This window comes from Oncorhynchus mykiss, chromosome 9 (assembly GCF_013265735.2).
Source record: "Oncorhynchus mykiss isolate Arlee chromosome 9, USDA_OmykA_1.1, whole genome shotgun sequence".
NCBI classification, from domain to species: domain Eukaryota; kingdom Metazoa; phylum Chordata; class Actinopteri; order Salmoniformes; family Salmonidae; genus Oncorhynchus; species Oncorhynchus mykiss.
In genome coordinates, this window is record NC_048573.1 from 12,601,183 (window position 1) to 12,625,535 (window position 24,353).

Genomic DNA, 24,353 nt, shown 5'->3' on the forward strand with positions numbered 1-24,353 from the left:
GATGGTGCAGGTCCTCCAGACGTGAGGCTTGGCATTCAGGCCAAAAATACTTCAATCTTGGTTTCATCAGACCAGAGAATCTTGTTTCTCATGGTCTTTAGGTGCCTTTGGAGTCTTTAGGTGCCTTTTGGCCAACTCCAAGCGGGCTGCCTTTTACTAAAGAGTGGCTTCGTCTGGCCACTCTACTATAAAGGCCTGATTGGTGGAGTGCTGCAGAGATGGTTGTCCTTCTGGAAGATTCTACCATATCCACAGAGGAACTCTGGAGCTCTATCAAGGTGATCATCGGGTTCCTGACCAAGGCCCTTCTCCCCCAACTGCTCATTTTGGCCATAAGGCCAGCTCTAGAAAGTCTTGGTGGTTCCAAACTTCTTCCATTTAAGAATGATGGACGCTCAGTTTCAATACAAATAGCAAAGGGTCTGAATACTTATGTAAACAAGGAATTTCTGTTTATTATTTGAAAAAATATTCCAAAAAACTGTTTTTGCTTTGTCATTATGGGGTATTGTGTGTAAATTGGTAAATAGTTTTTAATCTATTTTAAAATAAGGCTGTAACGTAACAAATTGTGGAAAAAGTCAAGGGGTCTGAATACTTTCCGAGTGCACTGTATGGTACTGACCTGCAGGTGGTAGTTCCAGCAGCAGAGGTAGCTTGATAGGTGTGGTGGATGAGGGAGGTGGGGGAGTCCCCGGAGATGTGCTTGTACCGCCTGTTGGCCTTGGTTCCAAGCGGGCACGTCTCAGCTGGGACTTGGTCCCGTTGGAGCTGGGTGTGGTGGTGGTTGTGGAGGTCTTGGGGGTAGAGGTGAGGGTGGCAGTGGAGGTACAAGTGGAGGTCTTGGAAGGGCTGTGATAAGAGAAGATGAAATATATACTATTGTCAATTGTCAAAGAGCCACTCAAAAGTGTATTTTTCCTAACCCCAACCCCACAAGAAAGCGGAGTTCGCACAACGGCAGGAGATTCCACACTGTGTAGGATTCAGGAACTGGCTTGTTGAAATGGACTCCCAGCCCTACCAGTGGTCCCCTCTGTGTTTGAAGAGATCCGAAGCAGCCATTTGGCGGTTGAGACTCCTCGCGGGGTCCTGGAAGTTCTTGTCCGGGAACAGGTAGACATAGGCTACACTGCGCTTGGTCTCATCCAGCTTGTCGATCTGTGGAGAGAGATCGGGGAGTGGATAAGAAGCCCAATATTTCAATACACAAACATATTTATCATACAAAACAGTCCAATCTCAGAGTGACGTTTCCAATGTTTACTCAGCAAAGATGTAACAGACATTCAATACAGTGGAGTGTCCATTTCTACCCTGAGCCCTCACCCCCTCCCTTCCACTAAGATGTACTTCAGTACTTTTCCTTCATCCAGGATTTATCCAAGCTCTCCTGTTCTTCTTATCAGAAAGCACCTGGAGTTATTGGGAAAACACATTCCTACAGTCTACCACTAAATAATTACACTTCCCATACACAAAGAGCTTAAACCTAACACTACTTTCAATCTCGAAAGATATAAAAACTGTATATTCATACTAAGAGGATATAATGACAAAAAACAAAGATATAAAACAGTAAAGATGCAAAGATATAAAACAGTAATATACGGGGCATTCGGAAAGTATTCAGACCCCTTGATTTTTTCAAAAAAATTCTTACATTACAGCCCTATTCTAAAATGGATTAAATATTTATTTTGTTATTCAGCAATCTACACACAATACCGCACAATGACAAAAAACAGAAATACCTTATTTAAATAAGTATTCAGACCCTTTGCTATGAGATGTTTCAACAACTTGATTGGAGTCCACCTGGGGTAAATGCAATTGATTGGACATGATTTGAAACGGCACACACCTGTCTATATAAGGTCCCACAGTTCATGTCAGAGCAAAAACCAAGCCATGAGGTTAAAGGAATTGTCCGTAGAGCTCCGAGACAGGATTGTGTCGAGGCACAGATCTGGGGAAGGGTGCTAAAACATTACTGCAGCTTTGAAGGTCCCCAAGAACACTGTGGCCTCCTCATCTTTAAAATGGAAGAAGTTTGGAACCCCCAAGACTCTTCCGAGAGCTGGCCAAACTGAGAACCCGATGGTCACTCTGACAGAGCTACAGAGTTCCTCTGTGGTGATGGGAGAACCTTCCAGAAGGACAACCATCTCTGCAGCATTCCACTAATCAGGCCTTTATGATAGAGCTGCCAGACGGAAGCCATTCCTCAGTAAAAGGCACATGACAGCCCGCTTGGAGTTGGCCAAAAGGCACCTAAAGGACTCTCAGACCATGAGAAACAAGATTCTCTGGTCTGATGAAACCAAGATTGAATTCTGTAGTCTGAATGCCAAGAGTCACGTCTGGAGGAAACTTGGCAGAGAGAGATCCTTGATCAAAACCTGCTTCAGAGTGCTCAGGACCTCAGACTGGGGTAAAGGTTCACCTTCCAACAGGACAACGACCCTAAGCACACAGCAAAGACAACACAGGAGTGGCTTCGGGACAAGTCTCCGAATGTCCTTGAGTGACTCAGCCAGAGCCCGGACTCGAACCCGATCGAACATCTCTGGAGAGACCTGAAAATAGCTGTGCAGCGATGCTCCCCATCCAACCTGATAGAGCTTGATAGGATCTGCAAAGACGAATGGAAGAAACTCCCCAAATAAAGGTGTGCCAATCTTGTAGAGTCATAACCAAGAAGACTCGAGGCTAAGACACTGCCAAAGGTGCTTCAACAATGTACTAAGTAAAGGGTCTAAATAGTTATGTAAATATATATATATTTTTTTTAATGTTTCATAAATGTGCAAAAATGTCTAAAAACTTGTTTTTGCTTTGTCATTATGGGGTATTGTGATGTCATTATGGGGTATTGTGAGTAGATTGATGAGGAAAAACAACTATATCATCAACTTTAGAATAAGGCTGCAATGTAACAAAATGTGGAAAAAGTCAAAGGGTCTGAAAACTGTGCAAATGCTCTGTAAAACAGTAAAGATATAAAACAGTAATACAAAATCTATCACTGTTAAGAAGAATTCCGCTTTAAGTTTACGATGGTCACATATACAGGAGTATGTGTATGCATTTGTATCTCAGTGTGAGTCTATAGTATGCGTTGATAACTTCCAATATCCATTCTGAGAATGTATCACACACTCACAAAACAGATGACTAGACTTGGCATAGAACTCAATCACACTGAAAAAAAAGAGGTGTAATACATTACCTTCACACTGCAGTCTGTGGAGTTGAGCACAGCGTCTCGGAACCACTGAACAGCGTCTGGAGTCCAGGAGCCCACACCACTCACAGTCAGGTCAGCCAGACAACACTTCACCGCCTAGAGAGACTACGGCACGTCAGACTACATTACCCAGACAACACTTCACAGCCTAGAGACTACGGCACGTCAGACTTCATTACCCAGACAACACTTCACCGCCTAGAGAGACTACGGCACGTCAGACTACATTACCCAGACAACACTTCACCGCCTAGAGACTACGGCACGTCAGACTTCATTACCCAGACAACACTTCACCGCCTAGAGAGACTACGGCAAGTCAGACTACATTACCCAGACAACACTTCACCGCCTAGAGAGACTACGGCACGTCAGACTTCATTACCCAGACAACACTTCACCGCTTAGCAGGTCAGACTACATTACCTATACACAGACACCCCCCCCCCTCCCACACACACACCATCTCTCCATCCATGTTCTGACCTGTGGTGGGATGGCAATCAGGTCCCATAGGAAAGGAGGTGGGACTTCCCTCAGCTCAATCACCTCCACTGAGGCCTGCACCCCCAGGTCTATGAAGAGGATGTCCAATACACGACTACCATGGAGGTTAGTGATCTATAGGAGAAACAGGGGAATGAGAGAGGGTGAAAGAGTACAGGGAAAGTGTGAGAACATAACATATGACCTGGTTGTCTAGGATGTGCTAGCATTGTGTGCTACAGATGTGGGATCTTAATTTGATCACTCTTATGTTGCTGAGAATTCTTCTGCACTGCAGGAGCTGGATGATTTATATATATTCACTGAAAACCCACACTAACACACAGTTATTTTAAAAGTATTGCACTTTTCATGTTGCTTAATTTTGGCCAGCTAACCACAGACCAAGCAACATTATGGACTAAACGTTCAAATCCTGTTGCTGCAGGATTATTTTGCCGTGACAATACTGGTCAAACTAAGATCCTCCATCTGTATACATTTTTTACAATATTTGGTGTAGAATTGAGCTAGTTAACTTCTGTCCAGGTAAGTCACCTTCTGCTCCACCTCTTCATTGTGGGTCAAACTGAAGCTAGATGGTATGACCTTTAGGCAGAACTGTAGCTGGGACATGCAGTATCTATCCCTGCCCCAAACTATTGACTGTATAGGCAACAGAATTCATCTCACCTCCACGCGAGACCATTTGCCTTTGTAGCGCGCCAGACAGCCTTTCCCACAGAACGGTCTGGACACCAGGAACTCTGACGTCCCCTGCCACGCAGAGGAGATTATGTTATCAGTATAGGACAGGATAATGTCATCAACGTGAGACAGACACTGGCAAAAAAACAAACATGAGATCTACGTTGACTCAGACTGTTGAAGCAGAACACCTCAGGTCAAAGTTAATATATCATATGTAGATTGATGAGGGGGAAAAACAACAACAATTTAACCAATTTTAGAATAAGGCTGTAACGTAACAACATGTGGAAAAAGTCAAGGGGTCTGAATACACTGTATATACAATATTATGTAGCCTGGTATATATATATTAGAGAGAGAGAGAGAGAGAGAGAGAGAGAGAGAGAGTCTGTATTTTGTGCATCTGAACAAACCTGAACACTGTCTTAGTGAATGATAACTGGGGACTACGGTAGGTACTATGTTGACACTGGGTCAATGACAGTCAGTTCCAGTGTCATGTGATGAGATGAACTAAATAGCCTGTGTCTTAACCCCGGATTATGTTCCTTAATCTCAACTGTGTCTGGCTCTCAGCAGCCTCGACAGACGACAGACAGAAGCTCTCACACACACAGGCACACACAAGCGCTTGGGCATGCACATGCACGCACACACAGTCACACGCACACGCGCACACACACACACACACACACACACACACACAGTCACACACACAGTCACACGGGCACCTGTGAGTGGAAGTATGCCTCAGCCTTCTCCAGGATCTCAGTGAGTTTGGCCAGACCTCGAGACGGGAGCTGGCAGTAGAAGGTCCCGTCTGAACACACACTTCTCACAGCCACGTTCATATAGGCACTGTTCACCTACAGGGAGAGAGAGAGAACCATGGATGGGTTAGACATGATCCCATTCCACTCAGATTCAAATAATATGGACTGAAAAACAGGGATTAATACAGTAGTGATGAAAGACGCTCCAGAACGTCTTCGACCCACTGACAGTGGTACAGGCAATCTCCCCTCCTATGACAGTTACCCACCTGTAGGGGGCTGGCCAGAGTCTTGTCCTGCAGGGCTTTGATACATGCAGCGTTGATGTTGACATCATCATCCTGTGACGTGTCATACAGGACCACCAATGGGGTCTGCCCTCTCTCTAGGATCTCAGCCAATAGTATCTTGCCGCTGGCCATGGACTCAAACTTCTTCAGGACAGCAGGCTCCTGGCAGAAAGGCTCCAGACCTAGGTAGGAAAACAGACGGACAGACAGACACTTCATTAAGAAGAAGAAACTGAATCCAAACATCTGACTGTAACACTATTGTATAAAAATCAACAAGCCTTCTGCAACCTTGTGATTAAAAATATATATATATATAATTCACTGTCTAAGATTGTGATCAAAACTCACCAGCCAATTGACACTTGGTGGCCTGGAAAGGCAGGTTGAAAAACTTCTCATGCAGCTCAAAAACTTTGGCCTTGCTGATGACTTCTGAAAACCCGTGATCCACATAGTAAACCTACAGATTCGCAGAAAACAGTGAAAAAAAAAAAGTGGAGAGAAGTGATTCATTTTCTAAAATGTCAAACCCTAAACCCTCCTCCTATCCTTCAACCATTAACATGGCACCATACACCCTACGATATAGAAATCATTGTATCTTTATTCATTTCGAAGTTTCAACCAATTGACCTTTGAACTCACCTTGACCTTGTCGGCCATGACCTCTGTGACTTGTGCTCGTAGTATCTCCTCATCCTCCTCAGTCCTGACGGCAGCCAGCTGACCCGAGGTTAGGGAGGCCAGGGGTGTACCACTTTTCTTGTCACGAGTACGGGTGTTGTTGTCCTGGCAACAGTAGAATTCTCTCATCTTGTCCTCCAGAGCCTCCTGTGCCTGGGAGTAACCCTCTCCTATGTACCTGGATGGAGGATACACAGAGAGAGAGAGGGGAGGGTAAGGAAGCATTTCACAGGAAGGTCTACACCTGTTGTATTTGGCACATAAGACAAATATAATTTGATTTGAGGGGGGTAAGAAGAGAGCGAGAGGAGAATCTTTCATTTCTTTCTATTCATCCAGGTAAGGCTTAGTTAAACGGCACTGAGGGCATATTCTTACTGCACCACAACCAAACGACTCCCATGCCCATCCCACTGGTTCTTACCGGAGTATGACTCCGTTGGTATTAGCAGCCTCCCCCACCAACACAGAGGGGTACTCCTCTCGGGGGATGAGAAGAGGAGGTACAGTCTGGGTACTGAGCCTCCTCCCCACCTCCTCTCTGGCCCTGCGCTCCTCCACTGACTCCCTCCTGTTGTGGTTGTCCTCCCTGGTCCTCTTGTATAGAATGGCCCGTTTGGGGTTGTCCGGCATGGGGTATTCGATGGTGCAGAAGTCGGAGAGCAGCGAGAGATTCTCCAGGACGTGCTCGGGGAGTTTGGTTTTGTACGTGTCCAAGTAGAGTTTGGGTAAGCCGTGGGCCCATAGACCATTGCTGTATTTGACGAGAAGCTCTCCCAGTTTTTGTCTGAGGTCGGGAGAGAGGGTGGAGGGGGAGGCTGGAGGACGAGGGGAGGACAAGGGGGGGGTGAGTGGGAGGGGGCTCATGGTAGTGGTAGAGGGGGTGGTAGGGGGCTTTGACTGGGGCTTGATGTCCATGGATTGGGTGAAGGCGGTGGAGGTGGGGTATTGGACTCTGGTAGGTACAGGGGATGGGGTCTGTGTTTGTGTTGATTCCTTAGCCGGGTAGAGGAGTAACTCATTGGGGTTGCTGCTGCATGGTTTCTCTACCTGGAACAGGAGGACATATTCTTCTGATAAACAGAGTCTAGAACAACCAGTGGCCGGCCGTACAGTATGTATCAAGCATCTCAGAATAGGAGTGTTGATCTAGGATCAGGTCTTTCCTGTTCATGTAACCTTATTCATTGTGATCTAATAGTCAAAACAGATCCTAAATCAGCATATGAGACGTTTGATACATATATGCCCAGATCTAAAAACACACAAAAAGGATAATACTGTCATTATAAATCACATAATATTAAAATACTTCACACCATAGCCCTATGCAGTTGTGGGGACTTACAGGCTATTTGACTTAGAGAGTATCAACTGTTACAACAGGTATAGGGTGCAAATATTTTTGCTCTTGTGAACCAGATGAGGGATGCTTATGACGGTATTACTGAACTCCATGTAAACATAGAAAATGTTTGTCTAGAAAATAAAACTCTATATACAATATCAGTATTACACTCAAACCATGTTCTGTTTATTGCTTGCTTTATCTTGGCCAGGTCGCAATTGTAAATGAGAACTTGTTCTCAACTTGCCTACCTGGTTAAATAAAGGTAAAATAAATAAAATAAATATTAAGCTATACATTATTCATCCAGCTTTTAAAAATAAACTGAAATAAAGTATTTAATATATACAGGATCATAATTTGAGCTAGTTTGGTACATCAAAATAATCCTGCAGCAACAGGAAATGTGAATTATTATGTGGATTTGAATTAATGGACATTTTTGTAAGGGTTGGTACATTTTTTCGTACAGATATATCAAGTCTGAAATTTCAAAGTGGAAATTACAAACTTCAGAAGCCTTTTTCAACCTCAAATAGACTACAAGTTTTAATGTCCTACATTGCAGGAATGTTCTCCTGCAATAGGTTGGTCAAATTAAGTTCCTACATCTGTACATTCTGTGCAGATGTGTGTCCAGTGCTCCAGGTCTTACAAAGATAGTGGTATTTCAAGTGTAATTTAATACTGTACAGCAGTATAAATACAATACAAGTTTGGTACGTACGGTGCAGATGTGTGTCCAGTGCTCCAAGTCTTTGATTGCTTCACTAGGCAGGTCCTGTTTGTACAGTTCTCTGTAGAGCTGAGGCAGCTTGGACACCCAGAAACCATTACTGTACTTGTTCAGAACCTCTCTGATACGCCCTTGCACCTGCTGGGGGTTGTAGTTCCCACCGGGTGAGGGGTTGTAGTCCTTGGGGTAGTGATGTGGCTTGGGCTTCCCCGAGACAGCATTTTCTTTGAAGTTTGTGGGAACTGGAGGAGGAAAGAGGACATTTTAGGTGAAATTGGTTAGGCACGATTTGTATGAAATAATACAAGTATAGACTTGTTATTGCACAGTTTTTGGGATCATATGGAATAGAAAGTCCAGGAGTCTGTCCTGACCAGGCAGCTATAGTCTAGGGCCCAGAGAAAAACTCTGTATTACATTGCAAGAGACTTTTGGTGCCTCGGGGGGTAACACTAAAAACATTCTGCTTTCCTAGAACCTGTCTCTTATTACAGAGAATTACAAGAGACTTTTGGTGCCTCGGGGGGTAACACTAAAAACAGTCTGCTTTCCTAGAACCTGTCTCTTATTACAGAGAATTAAGTCATGAGTTAGCAGCCTAATGCTAATCTCTAGCCTTTAATGTGACTTTTGAGACGTGCTTTATTCAAAGGACAGTAATGTGAAGGACTGGAACCAGAGGGGTCAGTCATCTCTTGAAACAGTCATTTACACAGCTGTTTTACTTCTGATGTAAAGACTGATCTCTCTGTGAGGAACTACACCCCAGATGAAAACAGCAAAGCTGTGGACCGATAAAACCCCTGATCTGGGACATACAGTGTGTGTGTGTGTGTGTGTGTGTGTGTGTGTGTGTGTGTCAGTGTCCCACGTACGGTTGCTCTGGGTGTTCCTGGAGAAATGAGTGTGCACTTCCTTCTGGAACAGTGACGGTAGGGTCATCCTTTTGTCTGACCTAGACACACAACAAGAAGAGAGAGAGAGTCTTGACTTGGAACCATTTCGACTGTATCCTTCAAATGACAGAGAGTCTAAACAGACACTTCTGAACCAATGGCGGAATAACAAAAGGACTTGCATTCATTTCCTTTTTGTTTAGTTTCCTGGTTGGTTACATAATGGCAGTTTGTGTCCCCATTTGTCAACCAAAAAAAGACTCAGGTGGAAGAAGCCAGCAATATCAGTCAACCCAGTCAGTGCTAGACGAGACTGCTGTACTCCGCTGTACTCCGCTGTACTCCGCTGTACTCCGCTGTACTCCGCTGTACCCTGTTCACACTCCATAAACAATTCAACGGCTCAGACACCAGAGGTATGTGGCAGGGTCTACAGTCAATCACGGATTACAAAAAGAAAACCAGCCCCGTCACGGACCGGGATGTCTTGCTCCCAGGCAGACTAAATAACTTTTTTGCCCGCTTTGAGGACAATACAGTGCCACTGACACAGCCCGCAACCAAAACCTGCGGACTCTCCTTCCCTGCAGCCGACTTGAGGAAAACATTTAAACGTGTTAACCCTCGCAAGGCTGCAGGCCCAGACGGCATCCCCAGCCGCATCCTCAGAGCATGCGCAGACCAGCTGGCTGGTGTGTTTACGGACATATTCAACCAATCCTTATCCCAGTCTGCTGTTCCCACATACTTCAAGAGGGCCACCATTGTCCCTGTTCCCAAGAAAGCTAAGGTAACTGAGCTAAACAACTACCGCCCCATAGCACTCACTTCCGTCATCCTGAAGTGCTTTGAGAGACTAGTCAAGGACCATATCACCTCCACCCTACCTGACACCCTAGACCCACTCCAATTTGCTTACCGCCCAAATAGGTCCACAGACGATGCAATCTCAACCACACTGCACACTGCCCTAACCCATCTGGACAAGAGGAATACCTATGTGAGAATGCTGTTCATCGACTACAGCTCAGCATTTAACACCATAGTACCCTCCAAACTCGTCATCAAGCTCGAGACCCTGGGTCTCGACCCCGCCCTGTGCAACTGGGTACTGGACTTCCTGACGGGCCGCCCCCAGGTGGTGAGGGTAGGTAACAACATCTCCACCCCGCTGATCCTCAACACTGGGGCCCCACAAGGGTGCGTTCTGAGCCCTCTCCTGTACTCCCTGTTCACCCATGACTGCGTGGCCATGCACAACTCCAACTCAATCATCAAGTTTGCGGACGACACTACAGTAGTAGGCTTGATTACCAACAATGACGAGACGGCCTACTAGGAAGGAGGTGAGGGCCTTCGGAGTGTGGTGTCAGGAAAATAACCTCCCACTCAACATCAACAAAACAAAGGAGATGATTGTGGACTTCAGGAAACAGCAGAGGGAGCACCCCCCTATCCACATCGACGGGACAGTAGTGGAGAGGGTAGTAAGCTTTAAGTTCCTCGGCGTACACATCACGGACAAACTGAATTGGTCCACCCACACAGACAGCGTCGTGAAGAAGGCGCAGCAGCGCCTCTTCAACCTCAGGAGGCTAAAGAAATTCAGCTTGTCACCAAAAGCACTCACAAACTTCTACAGATGCACAATCGAGAGCATCCTGTCGGGCTGTATCACTGCCTGGTACGGCAACTGCTCCGCCCACAACCGTAAGGCTCTCCAGAGGGTAGTGAGGTCTGCACAACGCATCACCGGGGGCAAACTACCTGCCCTCCAGGACACCTACACCACCCGATGTCACAGGAAGGCCATAAAGATCATCAAGGACAACAACCACCCAAGCCACTGCCTGTTCACCCCGCTATCATCCAGAAGGCGAGGTCAGTACAGGTGCATCAAAGCAGGGACCGAGAGACTGAAAAACAGCTTCCATCTCAAGGCCATCAGACTGTTAAACAGCCACCACTAACATTGAGTGGCTGCTGCCAACACACTGACTCAAGTCCAGCCACTTTAATAATGGGAATTGATGGAAATTGATGTAAAATATATCACTAGCCACTTTAAACAATGCTACTTAATATAATGTTTACATAGCCTACATTACTCATCTCATACGTATATACTGTACCCTATATCATCTACTGCATCTTTATGTAATACATGTATCACTAGCCACTTTAAACTATGCCACTTTGTTTACATACCTTACATTGCTCATCTCATATGTATATACTGTACTAGATACCATCTACTGCATCTCGCCTATGCCGTTCTGTACCATCAATCATTCATATATCTTTATGTACATATTCTTTATCCCTTTACACTTGTGTGTATAAGGTAGTAGTTTTGGAATTGTTAGGTTAGATTACTCATTGGTTATTACTGCATTGTCGGAACTAGAAGCACAAGCATTTCGCTGCACTCGCATTAACATCTGCTAACCATGTGTATGTGACAAATAAATTTGATTTGATTTGAAATACCAATTGTTATTAGTTTCAGTGATCGTGGCTGTTTGCATTTCGAAATGCCCCTAATTAACCATATCGGGTCAAAATTAGAGGTCGATCGATTAATCGGAATGGCCGATTGATTAGGGCCGATTTCAAGTTTTCATAACAATCGGATATCAGTATTTTTGGGCGGCGATTTTGCAGATTTAAAAATATATCTTTTTTACACCTTTTATTTAATCTTTATTTAACTAGGTAAGTCAGTTAAGAACACATTCTTATTTTCAATGACGGCCTAGGAACGAGGCAGAACGACAGATTTTTACCTTGTCAGGTCGGGGGATCCAATCTTGCAACCTTACAGTTAACTAGTCCAGCGCTCTAACCACCTGCCTCACGAGGAGCCTGCCTGTTACGCGAATGCAGTAAGCCAAGGTAAGTTGCTAGCTAGCATTAAACTTATCTTATAAAAAAAACAATCAATGTCGTTGCTCCAATGTGTACTTAACCATAAACATCAATGCCTTTCTTAAAATCAATACACAAGTATATATTTTTAAACCTGAATATTTAGCTAAAAGAAATCCAGGTTGGCAGGCAATATTAACCCGGTGAAATTGTGTCACTTCTCTTGCGTTCATTGCACGCAGAGTCAGGGTATATGCAACAGTTTGGGCAGCCTGGCTCATTGCGAACTAATTTGCCAGAATGTTACGTAATTATGACATAACATTTAAGGTTGTGCAATGTAACAGGAATATTTAGACTCATGGATGCCACCCGTTAGATACAAATCGGCCATTAATCGGTATCAGCTTCTTTTTTTTTTGTCCTCCAATAATCGGTATCGGTGCCGAAAAATCATAATCGGTCGACCTCTAGTCAAAATCCTCCCTTTAAAGCCAGTGGGGAATATACAACGCCGTACCATAAAATGCAAAGCACAACCAAAAAGAACGATGAAAAAAATACAGCCAAAAGGTTTTATTTGTCTCGCTCAGTTGTGGCTTGACCAGTAAACATAGCTACAAAGAGAGGACCATTAGGACAAATCAAGTTACTTTAGCAATGGTCAATTTACTTCAAATGAGTAATTAACACTCACCAATAAGCCATCCATCCTCAACAGCTCCCTCATGTAGGTGAATAGGCCAACATTGCTGTAATCAGGGTTGGGTAGGTAGGTGACCTTCTAAATGTAATCTGTTACTAGTTACCTGCCAAATTATTTTAGCAGTAACATTACTTTTGCATAACCAAATTCTGTAATCTAATTAATTTCAGTTCATGTTGAATTACTTTCCCCTTATGAGGCATTAGAAGAATAAAAAAAAATATTCATAAAACGCATTTGGTGTGTCATCGTAATGGTCTCTGACATCATAGTGGTCTCTGACTTGTGGTCAGACTCGCTCAGGTGGAACAAATTTAAACTTGCACCTTTTTCCATGCTGAATTGAATGTCATTGAGAAAACAGAAAGATGTCAATGTATTTTTATCCCGCAAACATCCTTTCTGAATTTAAAATGAAGCCAAGAAGTAATCATCTAGTTAAAAATAATATATCTGTAATCTGATTACAATATTTTAGCTGGTAACGTAACTGATTACAGGTAGTTTAAAAAAACATATATAATCAGATTACATGTAATCAGTTGCTCTCCAACCCTGGCTGTAATGTGAGTGACCTCACATACACTCAGACGTGTGTGTGGGCATGTGGGCATGTGTGTATGGTTGTGTGTGTGTGTGTGTATCTGTGTGTTTGTGGGTGTGTGTATATCTGCGCGTGTGTCTGCGTGTATATCTGTGTGTGTGTGCATGTGTGTCTGTGTATATCTGTGTGTGTGTGTGTGTGTGTGTGTGTGTGTGTGCATGTGTGCGTGCTGCCTGCGTGTCTGTGTGTCTCTTTGCATTTGATTTGAGGCGTCAGATGAAAGTGACTGTCCTACTACAGACATGCTGATTCATTGGGCTGCTAATTTGTAGCAGAATAGGAGAGGGATTAGTCTGCCTTGTCCCTATGGTTTCAGTCATGCCACCCAGGTCTCTGCTGTGGTCCATTGTCTGGTGAGAGAGTGTCACTGATACACAAAACAGAAGATTGAGTCGGTTGAGGTCAGTTGTTTTCATTAGCTAGCTGCCAGGGCCCAGATTGTGATGGGAAAAACAGGATAGGGGGAGGGAGACAGAAGGGGTAAGAGAGAGAGAAAGAGAGGCTGCTGCAGCTCTGGTGCTACTCCTGAATAAGCACAGAGGGAGGAAAGGGAGCGAGCGGGAGGAAGAGAGGAGAGGGATGGCTGGCACCACCAATCCGCCATTGATTCACGGTGCTATTCTCATTCAAGTCATTAACTAAGGAAGAGACTGAAGAGGACAGACCGAAGAGGACAGACCGAAGAGGACAGCCCGAAGAGGACAGACCGAAGAGGACAGACCGAAGAGGACAGAGGACCGGAGAGGACAGAGGACCGAAGAGGACAGAGGACCGGAGAGGACAGAGGACCGAAGAGGACAAAGGACCGGAGAGGACAGAGGACCGAAGAGGACAGACCGAAGAGGACAGAGGACCGGAGAGGACAGACCGAAGAGGACAGACCAGAGAGGACAGACCGAAGAGGACAGAGGACCGAAGAGGACAGACCGGAGAGGACAGAGGACCGGAGAGGACAGACTGAAGAGGATAGAGGACCGGAGAAGACAGAGGACTGGAGAGGACAGACCGAAGAGGACAGACCGGAGAGGACAGACCGAAGAGGACAGACCGGAGAGGACAGAGGACCGGAGAGGACAGAGGACCGGAGAGGACAGACCGAAGATTACAGAGGACTGGAGAGGACAGAGGACCGGAGAGGACAGAGGACCGGAGAGGACAGACCGAAGAGGACAGACCGAAGAGGACAGCCCGAAGAGGACAGACCGAAGAGGACAGACCGAAGAGGACAGAGGACCGGAGAGGACAGAGGACCGAAGAGGACAGAGGACCGGAGAGGACAGAGGACCGAAGAGGACAAAGGACCGGAGAGGACAGAGGACCGAAGAGGACAGACCGAAGAGGACAGAGGACCGGAGAGGACAGACCGAAGAGGACAGACCAGAGAGGACAGACCGAAGAGGACAGAGGACCGAAGAGGACAGACCGGAGAGGACAGAGGACCGGAGAGGACAGACTGAAGAGGATAGAGGACCGGAGAAGACAGAGGACTGGAGAGGACAGACCGAAGAGGACAGACCGGAGAGGACAGACCGAAGAGGACAGACCGGAGAGGACAGAGGACCGGAGAGGACAGAGGACCGGAGAGGACAGACCGAAGATTACAGAGGACTGGAGAGGACAGAGGACCGGAGAGGACAGAGGACCGGAGAGGACAGACCGAAGAGGACAGAGGACCGGAGAGGACAGAGGACCGGAGAGGACAGAGGACCGGAGAGGACAGACCGAAGAGGACAGAGTAAAGAAAGAGAGAAAGAAACACAGAATGGAGAGTGACTGACTGACAGAGAAAAAATCCTTGTCTTCATTATTTTCATCCTTTCATTTCCTGATTCTGATTCCTAGTAGTTCCTGATTCTGATTCCTAGTAGTTCCTGATTCTGATTCCTAGTAGTTCCTGATTCTGATTCCTAGTTTGTTTTAGAATGCATGGAACAGAATCCTCCCCTCACAGCAAAGGCTATGCTTGCAACTCAAAGTGATATTTCCATAAAACTGGAATCCTTCATGGTGAAACAGCCACATCCATTTGCGTTATTACAACAACAAAGAAGATACTGAAAACAAACCATTTTTCCCCCTTTGACATCATCGCACGCACGGTAGACGAGCACAATACGTACTCAAATGTTTTTCACTAATCTGCACAACGCTCCTCATCTCCGCAACAGAAACAATAACAACCGTGGTGGAACGGCCAGTGGCAATATTTCCCCCTACTGCAGATTCCACCTTTTCACAGAGTAAGAAACTCTTAACTATTTCATTTCTAGAGAGTCGTTTTCTTAAAGGACAGAATTTCAAACAGCCCCAACAGATGATTGCTATTCACAGTATTAGGTCAGCAGGGTGAGAGAACGTCAGTCTGTCCTGCTTTTTGACAAGTTCTTCCTCCATTTATTTTCCATTTAACTCCTTTCAGTCATAAGGGAATGATTAGTGCAGTCTAGCCAGTCTAGTTAATGGTTTCCACTAACCACCACTCACCTCTCAGAGGGCACATAGGACTTCCTGGTAGCAGGGGTGTTCTGATTGATTGGTTTGTTCTGGTTGGAGCTCTGACTGCTCTTTCCCTCTGATTGGGTGTCCCTCATGTCCCTCCCCTGTCTGAAGTCTCCATGCTGGACTCCCAATCCTCGGCCGCCCCCACCTCCTCCTCGCCCCACACCGCGACCCATGTGGTCTGGCTGTCTCAGAGAGGTTCTGGGCTTGGCTGGGGAGGAGACAAAGAGGGTAGTGGCAGGATGATAAGAAATACACAGCTGTATACACACATAGAAACATGTACAGAACTAACACACACAAATATGCAAAGCATTCCACGTCGTGCCATGTCACACACAGAAACTCACGCCCTTCACATCCATCATCTGCAAAAGGTCGGTTGGCAAGGGGAGAAAATAGCACAGTGTCACGTTCTGACCTGTATTTCCTTTGTTTTGTCGTTATTTAGTATGGTCAGGGCGTGAGTTGGGTGGGCAGTCTATGTTTGTTTTTCTATGTTTTGGGGGATTTCTATGTTTCGCCCTAGTATGGTTCTCAATCAGAGGCAGGTGTCATTAGTTGTCTCTGATTGAGAATCATACTTAGGTAGCCTGGGTTTCACTGTGTGTTTGTGGGTGATTGTTCCTGTCTCTGTGTTTTGCACCAGATAGGACTGTTTTGGGTTTTCACCTTTCTTGTTTTTGTAGTGTTCGTGTTTATCCTTTTTGTCATTAAACATGAATCAATATAATCACGCTGCTTTTTGGTCCGCCTCTACTTCACCCGAAGAGAACTGTTACACACAGTTAGACAAGGCACTGACGTCCTGTGCTTTAGTCAATTAGAAAAAAACGTCACTATAACTGCCACTGTAGATTACGTCATCATCATGCTTTCCGTTGCTGCTCAGTTTTGAGATGACATCATACCTTCCAGTCCATTCCAGTAATGACATCGATCATCCCGAAAAGCCAGGCCGACAAGTCATCATCGCCAGTGGGATGACAACATAGCTTTTTAATATGCTCGATTGTCAAATTATCATACTCTTTTTTTTTTAACGAAGCCTTGATTGGAGGTCAGATATTCTAGAATCTCTCTGCAGCACTTAACATTGTACACTACAAGACCAAAAGTATGTGGACAAAATCTCATTCCAAAATCATGGGCATTAATATGGAGTTGGTATGAGGTCAGGGCTCTGTGCAGGCCAGTCAAGTCCTTGCAGACCGATCTCGACAAACCGTTTCTGTATGGACCTCGCTTTGCGCACGGGGTCATTGTCATGCTGAAACAGGAAAGGACCTTCCCCAAACTTTTGCCCCAAAGTTGGAAGCACAGAATCATTGAGAATGTCATTGTATGATGTAGCGTTAAGATTGCCCTACACTGGAACTAAGGGGCCTAGCCCGAACCATGAAAAACAGCCCCAGGCCATTATTCCTCCTCCACCAAATTTTACAGTTGGCACTTTGCATTTGGGCAGATAGAGTTCTCCTGGCATCCGTCAAACCTAGATTTTTCCGTCGGACTGCCAGATGGTGAGCGTGAGTCATCACTCCAGAGAACGCGTTTCCACTGCTCCAGAGTCCAATGGCGGAGAGCTTGACACCACTCCAGCCAACACTTGGCATTGCACATGGTGATCTTAGGATTGTGTGTGGCTGCTTGGCCATGGAAACCCATTTCATGAAGCTCCCGACGAACAGTTATTGTGCTGACATTGCTTCCCGAGGCAGATTGGAACTCAGTATTGAGTGTTGTAACCGAGGACAGATTATTTTAATGCCCTACTTGCTTCAGCACTCGGCGGTTCCATTCTGTGAGCTTGTGTGGCCTACCACTTCATGGCTGAGCCGTTGTTCCTCCGAGATTTTTCGAGATTGCATGGCTGTGTGCTTGATTTTATACACCTGTCAGCAACGGGTGTGGCTGAAATAGCCAAATCCACTCATTTGAAGGGGTGTCCACATACTTTTGTATATACAGTGTACCTGTAGCATGACGTACCATAGTTCCCATAATGCTCTATACCTGTATCCGGTTCATTAACCTAGTTCCGACATGACACCACCCTATCCAATCCAGTGCAAGACTAATATTACATCAATCGCCTTACATTACATCATCAACCCACATCAGATTCTGACATGTTACATCATCCATGTCAGCCAATCCCAGCTGTCATGACGTCACACACCACATCACTCCACACTACTCAACTCCACACCACTCCACACCAACCCACTCCATACTACTCCACACCACTCAACACTAATCAACTCCACACTATACCACACCATTCCACACTACTCCAAACCACAACACAACACACCACTCAACACCATTCCACACCACACCACTCAATTCCACACCGCACTACTCCACACGACACACCACACTACTCACCACACTACTCCAGACCACACTACTCCACACGACACACCACACTACTCCACACCACACACCACACTACTCCACACCACACTACTCCACACCACACTACTCCACACGACACACCACACTACTCCACACCACACTACTCCACTTGACACTACTCCACAGCACACTATTCCACACTACTATACTCCACACTGTTCTACTCCACACCATACTACCTCACACCCCACTACTCTACTCCACTCCCCACACTACACTACACAATTCTACCCCACAACACACTACTCCACACAACTCTACACATCACACTCCACTACCTCACACCACACTATTCTATCCCACAATACACTACTCCACACCACCTCACAATACACTACTCCACACCACCTCACAATACACTACTCCACACCACCTCACAATACACTACTCCACCTCACAATACACTACTCCACACCACCTCACAAGACACTACTCCACACCACCTCACAAGACACTACTCCACACCACCTCACAATACACTACTCCACCTCACAATACACTACTCCACACCACCTCACAATACACTACTCCACACCACCTCACAATACACTACTCCACCTCACAATACACTACTCCACACCACCTCACAATACACTACTCCACACCACCTCACAATACACTACTCCACACCACCTCACAATACACTACTCCACACCACCTCACAATACACTACTCCACCTCACAATACACTACTCCACACCACCTCACAAGACACTACTCCACACCACCTCACAAGACACTACTCCACACCACCTCACAATACACTACTCCACACCACCTCACAAGACACTACTCCACACCACCTCACAAGACACTACTCCACACCACCTCACAATACACTACTCCACCTCACAATACACTACTCCACACCACCTCACAATACACTACTCCACCTCACAATACACTACACCACACCACCTCACAAGACACTACTCCACACCACCTCACAAGACACTACTCCACACCACCTCACAATACACTACTCCACCTCACAATACACTACTCCACACCACCTCACAATACACTACTCCACCTCACAATACACTACTCCACACCACCTCACAATACACTACTCCACCTCACAATACACTACACCACACCACCTCACAAGACACTACTCCACACCACCTCACAAGACACTACTCCACACCACCTCACAATACACTACTCCACCTCACAATACACTACACCACACCACCTCACAATACACTACTCCACTCCACCTCACAATACACTACTCCACCTCACAATACACTACTCCACCTCACAATACACTACTCCACACCACCTCACAATACACTACTCCACACCACCTCACAAGACACTACTCCACACCACCTCACAATACACTACTCCACCTCACAATACACTACACCACACCACCTCACAATACACTACTCCACACCACCTCACAAGACACTACTCCACACCACCTCACAAGACACTACTCCACCTCACAATACACTACTCCACACCACCTCACAAGACACTACTCCACACCACCTCACAAGACACTACTCCACCTCACAATACACTACTCCACACCACCTCACAAGACACTACTCCACACCACCTCACAAGACACTACTCCACACCACCTCACAATACACTACTCCACACCACCTCACAAGACACTACTCCACACCACCTCACAATACACTACTCCACACCACCTCACAAGACACTACTCCACACCACCTCACAATACACTACTCCACCTCACAATACACTACACCACACCACCTCACAAGACACTACTCCACCTCACAATACACTACTCCACACCACCTCACAATACACTACTCCACACCACCTCACAAGACACTACTCCACCTCACAATACACTACTCCACCTCACAATACACTACTCCACCTCACAATACACTACTCCACACCACCTCACAAGACACTACTCCACACCACCTCACAAGACACTACTCCACACCACCTCACAATACACTACTCCACCTCACAAGACACTACTCCACACCACCTCACAATACACTACTCCACCTCACAATACACTACTCCACCTCACAATACACTACTCCACCTCACAATACACTACTCCACCTCACAAGACACTACTCCACACCACCTCACAATACACTACACCACACCTCTAAGCCTGGCGGTCTCATCCTCCCTTCCACACCTCTGCAGAACCTAATACTCACAAATGTGGCAGTCTGCCTCACAACGCAACTCTGAACTGTCTGACATGTTACATCATCCATGTCAGCCCATCTCAGCTGTCATGACGTCACACTCCACACCACACTACTCCACACCACTAAGCCTAACTGTCTCCTCCTCCATCCCTTCCACACCTCTGCAGAACCTAACACTCACCAAGTCCTCCACCGCAGCCAGGTAGCCTCCTTATTCTACTGCTTGTACAGATACTTTAGCTGCAGCTAATTACCGAATGTGGCAGTCTGTCTCACAACCCAACTCAGTGACGCGCCATCTGAGTTTAGGCACTGGAGGTGGCAAGACAGAGACAGATACAGCAGAAGTAGCATCCCAGAGTTTCCTGGTTTTAGATTTCAGAAAGGCACAGTATTTCTAGCTGTAATCAGCCTCTATTCAGGAGATGTGAGGGGAGAGAGGGAGGAAGAGAGAGAAAGACAAATAGAGAAAGAGAGAGGGAGGAAGAGAGAGAGGGAGGGAGGAAGAGAGAGAGGGAGGGAGGAAGAGAAAGAGAGAGAGGAAGCGAGAGGGAGGATGAGAGAGGGGGGGAGGAAGAGAGAGAGAGAGGGAGGAGAGAGGGAGGGAGGAAGAGAGAGAAATAAAGAGAGAGAGAGAGGGAGGAAGAGAGAGAAATAAAGAGAGAGAGAGGAAGAGAGAGAAATAAAGAGAGAGAGAGAGAGGGGGAGGAAGAGAGAGAAATAAAGAGAGAGAGAGAGAGAGAGAGAGAGGGAGGAAGAGAGAGAAATAAAGAGAGAGAGGGAGGAAGAGAGAGAGAGGGAGGAAGAGAGAGAGAGGGAGGAAGAGAGAGAGAGAGGGAGGAAGAGAGAGAAAGAGGGAGGAAGAGAGAAAGAGGGAGGAAGAGAGAGAAATAAAGAGAAAGAGAGAGAGAGAGAGAGAGGGAGGAAGAGAGAGAAATAAAGAGAGAGAGAGAGAGAGGGAGGAAGAGAGAGAAAAAGAGAGAGGGGGAGGAAGAGAGAGAGAGAGGGGGAGGAAGAGAGAGAAAGAGGGAGGAAGAGAGAAAGAGGGAGGAAGAGAGAAATAAAGAGAGAGAGGCTGCTGTATTGGCATGCGAATCAGCACCTTACCTCTTGCTTCCAAATGCTCTGTTCACAGCTGCGATTAGTTTCTTTGCTCTATCTTTCTCTGCCTCCCTCCCTCTCCCCCTCCCTACCTCCCCCTTCTCTCTACTTCATCCCCCTCTCTCTCTCTGCTTCATCTCTTGCCCTCCCTCTCCCCCTCTCTCTTCCCCCATCTCTCTCCCTCCCCCCCTCTCTCTGCTTCCTCTCTCCCCCTCTCTCCCCCTCTATTTCATCTCTCTCTCCCTGCCAATCTCCCCTTCTCTGCTTCATCTCTCCCTCCCTCCCCCACCCCCTCTCTCTTCCCCCATCTCTCTCTCTGCGTCCTCTCTCTCCCTCCACCCTCTCTCTGCTTCCTCTCTCCCCCCTCTCTCCCCCCTCTACTTCATCTCTCTCTCCCTGCCCATCTCCCTCTCTCTGCTTCATCTCCCTTTTCCTCCCCAATCTATCTCTCTGCCTCCCTCCCTCCCTCCCTCCCCTTCTTATTCTCTCTCCCCCTCCCTACCTTCCCCCTCTCTACTTCACCCCCCCTCTCTCTTCCCCTCTCTACTTCCCCTCTCTACTTCACCCCCCCTCTCTCTTCCCCTCTCAACAACACTGAAAGAATGTACACAACACTGAAAGAATGTATTGAACACTGAATGAATGTATTGAACACTGAAAGAATGTATTGAACACTGAAAGAATGTATTGAACACTGAAAGAATGTATTGAACACTGAAAGAATGTATTGAACACTGAAAGAATGTATTGAACACTGAAAGAATGCACTGAATACTGACAACTTAATCAGGAAATAGTCAAGCTACCTTTCATGTCATTAACTTTCAACCTGTCAGCATACTCTTGTAAATCAAGTAATATACTGTACATTGTCCTACATCACTGTCCCACTGGGCAGAGACATGAATTCAACATTTAATCAACGTTGGTTCCACGTGGAAACAACGTTGATAAAACCAGCGTGTGCCCAGTGCGGTCCCATTCCAAACGTATGTAGGTAATTGAGTTCAGACTTATTCTACAATCAAGCTCAAGTGTCTGTGTAATTTGATAAAAGTTAATTGCATCTTCACCAGTTTCATTCCAAAAGGGGGCATTCAATGGAATCGGTATGAGGTGAAATCTCAGTTTCAAAAGGCTTGGATCTCTGCTAATACAATAGCTGGTGCATTCAGAGACAGTCACACAAGGCTGCCCTGCTCAAATAAGACCCAATATGCCTTTCTATACTGTAGGTTTGGTGGCTATGGAAAAGGCTGAGGCTACGGATCCTGAATCACGTTCTGCATGTTTCTTTACCTCTATTTTACACACACATTTTTGTGGTCTCCTTCCCTTCACATTTCTCCCAGTCAATAGTGAATGATACGTCCATGTAGCATCTGCATAGTAACCATTTGACCTCAATCAGTTTCATGGGGATATGCATTTAGAGCTTCTTGAGTTATATAGCGTTGCGTCGAGGTAGCCTACAGCGTTGCGTCGAGGTAGCCTACAGCGTTGCGCCGAGGTAGCCTACAGCGTTTCGTCGAGGTAGCCTACAGCGTTTCGTCGAGGTAGCCTACAGCGTTGCGCCGAGGTAGCCTACAGCGTTTCGTCGAGGTAGCCTACAGCGTTGCGCCGAGGTAGCCTACAGCGTTTCGTCGAGGTAGCCTACAGCGTTTCGTCGAGGTAGCCTACAGCGTTGCGCCGAGGTAGCCTACAGCGTTGCGCCGAGGTAGCCTACAGCGTTGCGTCGAGGTAGCCTACAGCGTTGTTTTGAATGATGTACAGTGAGCAAATTAAAGTAGATGGTGTTAACAAACTGCAGCATAGCCTACCTGTGTTGATTTTAATCAAAGCACATATTTTGCTTAGTGACGTGAACTGTTGAGTTTTGGCACAATCATCCTAAATTCTCATAAGAAATGAGGTGGTGTTTTTTGTCTTCCAGTAATGTTACACTGCTATTGTATTTGGTTATGTTATGTAGAATAGTATCGTGATGTGAGCTTGCAGACATTGATTCAGCTTTGTTCTCTACAAGTAGAGAAACCCGCACGTGCGCAGAAGCGTCGGGACCTTTAGCTGTGGGGAAGAGGGGTCGAGAAAAGTCGGCTCGGAAGCCACTCCATATTGAAAAATAATATGGATTAGGCAGTCAGACAAAGACCTCCCCCCACACACACACACACACACACCCTACCATTGAGGATGAGAGGGGCGGCCGGTTTGACCCTCATCTGACAGTTGACCATTTGGGGTCGCCCAGTCGTCTTGGAGGTACGCTGTCGAGCCACCAGTTTGGCAACGTGGGCCGTCTCGCTGGAGACTGAGGCGAAACACACCATCTGGAGAGGATCGAGAGGAGACACACACCACAGGGCACACACACACACCATAGGGCACACACACACACCACAGGGCACACTCATTATCTCACACTAGCAGGATAATCATCGTTCAGCATCATTGCTTTAATTACTTTGGCGTCTCATAGAGACATCTTTTGATACTTTCATTATCTTTAGCCAGCCACTGGAGTGTATGTGTGCAGTAAGTGAATTGTGGTAGTAAATAGTAAACAAACAAACATTTGACCAACTGGGGACATTTTGTTAGTCCTGACGAGGTCAAATGCTATATTTCTAGGGGGTTCATGGTTAAGGTTAGAATTAGTGTTAGAATTACATTTTGAGTTAGTCAGAAGCTAGGGTTAGTTTTATGGTTAGATGCTAGGGTTAGTTGCAGGGTTAGGTTAGGGTAAGAGTAGGGGTTAGGTTTAGGGTTAAGTTTAGGGAAAATAAGATTTTGAATGGGAATGGGA

At 46.2% G+C, this 24,353-nt stretch overlaps 1 protein-coding gene across 1 annotated transcript in view; it reads right to left on the bottom strand.

Annotated features, from left to right (window-relative positions):
• LOC110531484 (tudor domain-containing protein 7B) overlaps positions 1–24,353 on the bottom strand; it is a 39,344-nt gene that overhangs the window by 5,298 nt on the left and 9,693 nt on the right. The window contains exons 3-16 of the mRNA XM_036987361.1: positions 23,733–23,877; positions 15,840–16,065; positions 9,157–9,236; positions 8,273–8,523; positions 6,622–7,247; positions 6,159–6,375; positions 5,862–5,973; positions 5,490–5,692; positions 5,179–5,313; positions 4,430–4,513; positions 3,737–3,871; positions 3,233–3,346; positions 1,025–1,161; positions 626–852 (exon numbers count right to left, since the gene is read on the bottom strand). Coding sequence (XP_036843256.1) covers positions 626–852; positions 1,025–1,161; positions 3,233–3,346; positions 3,737–3,871; positions 4,430–4,513; positions 5,179–5,313; positions 5,490–5,692; positions 5,862–5,973; positions 6,159–6,375; positions 6,622–7,247; positions 8,273–8,523; positions 9,157–9,236; positions 15,840–16,065; positions 23,733–23,877 — 2,692 coding nt within the window. The remainder of the gene's footprint in view (positions 1–625; positions 853–1,024; positions 1,162–3,232; positions 3,347–3,736; positions 3,872–4,429; positions 4,514–5,178; positions 5,314–5,489; positions 5,693–5,861; positions 5,974–6,158; positions 6,376–6,621; positions 7,248–8,272; positions 8,524–9,156; positions 9,237–15,839; positions 16,066–23,732; positions 23,878–24,353) is intronic.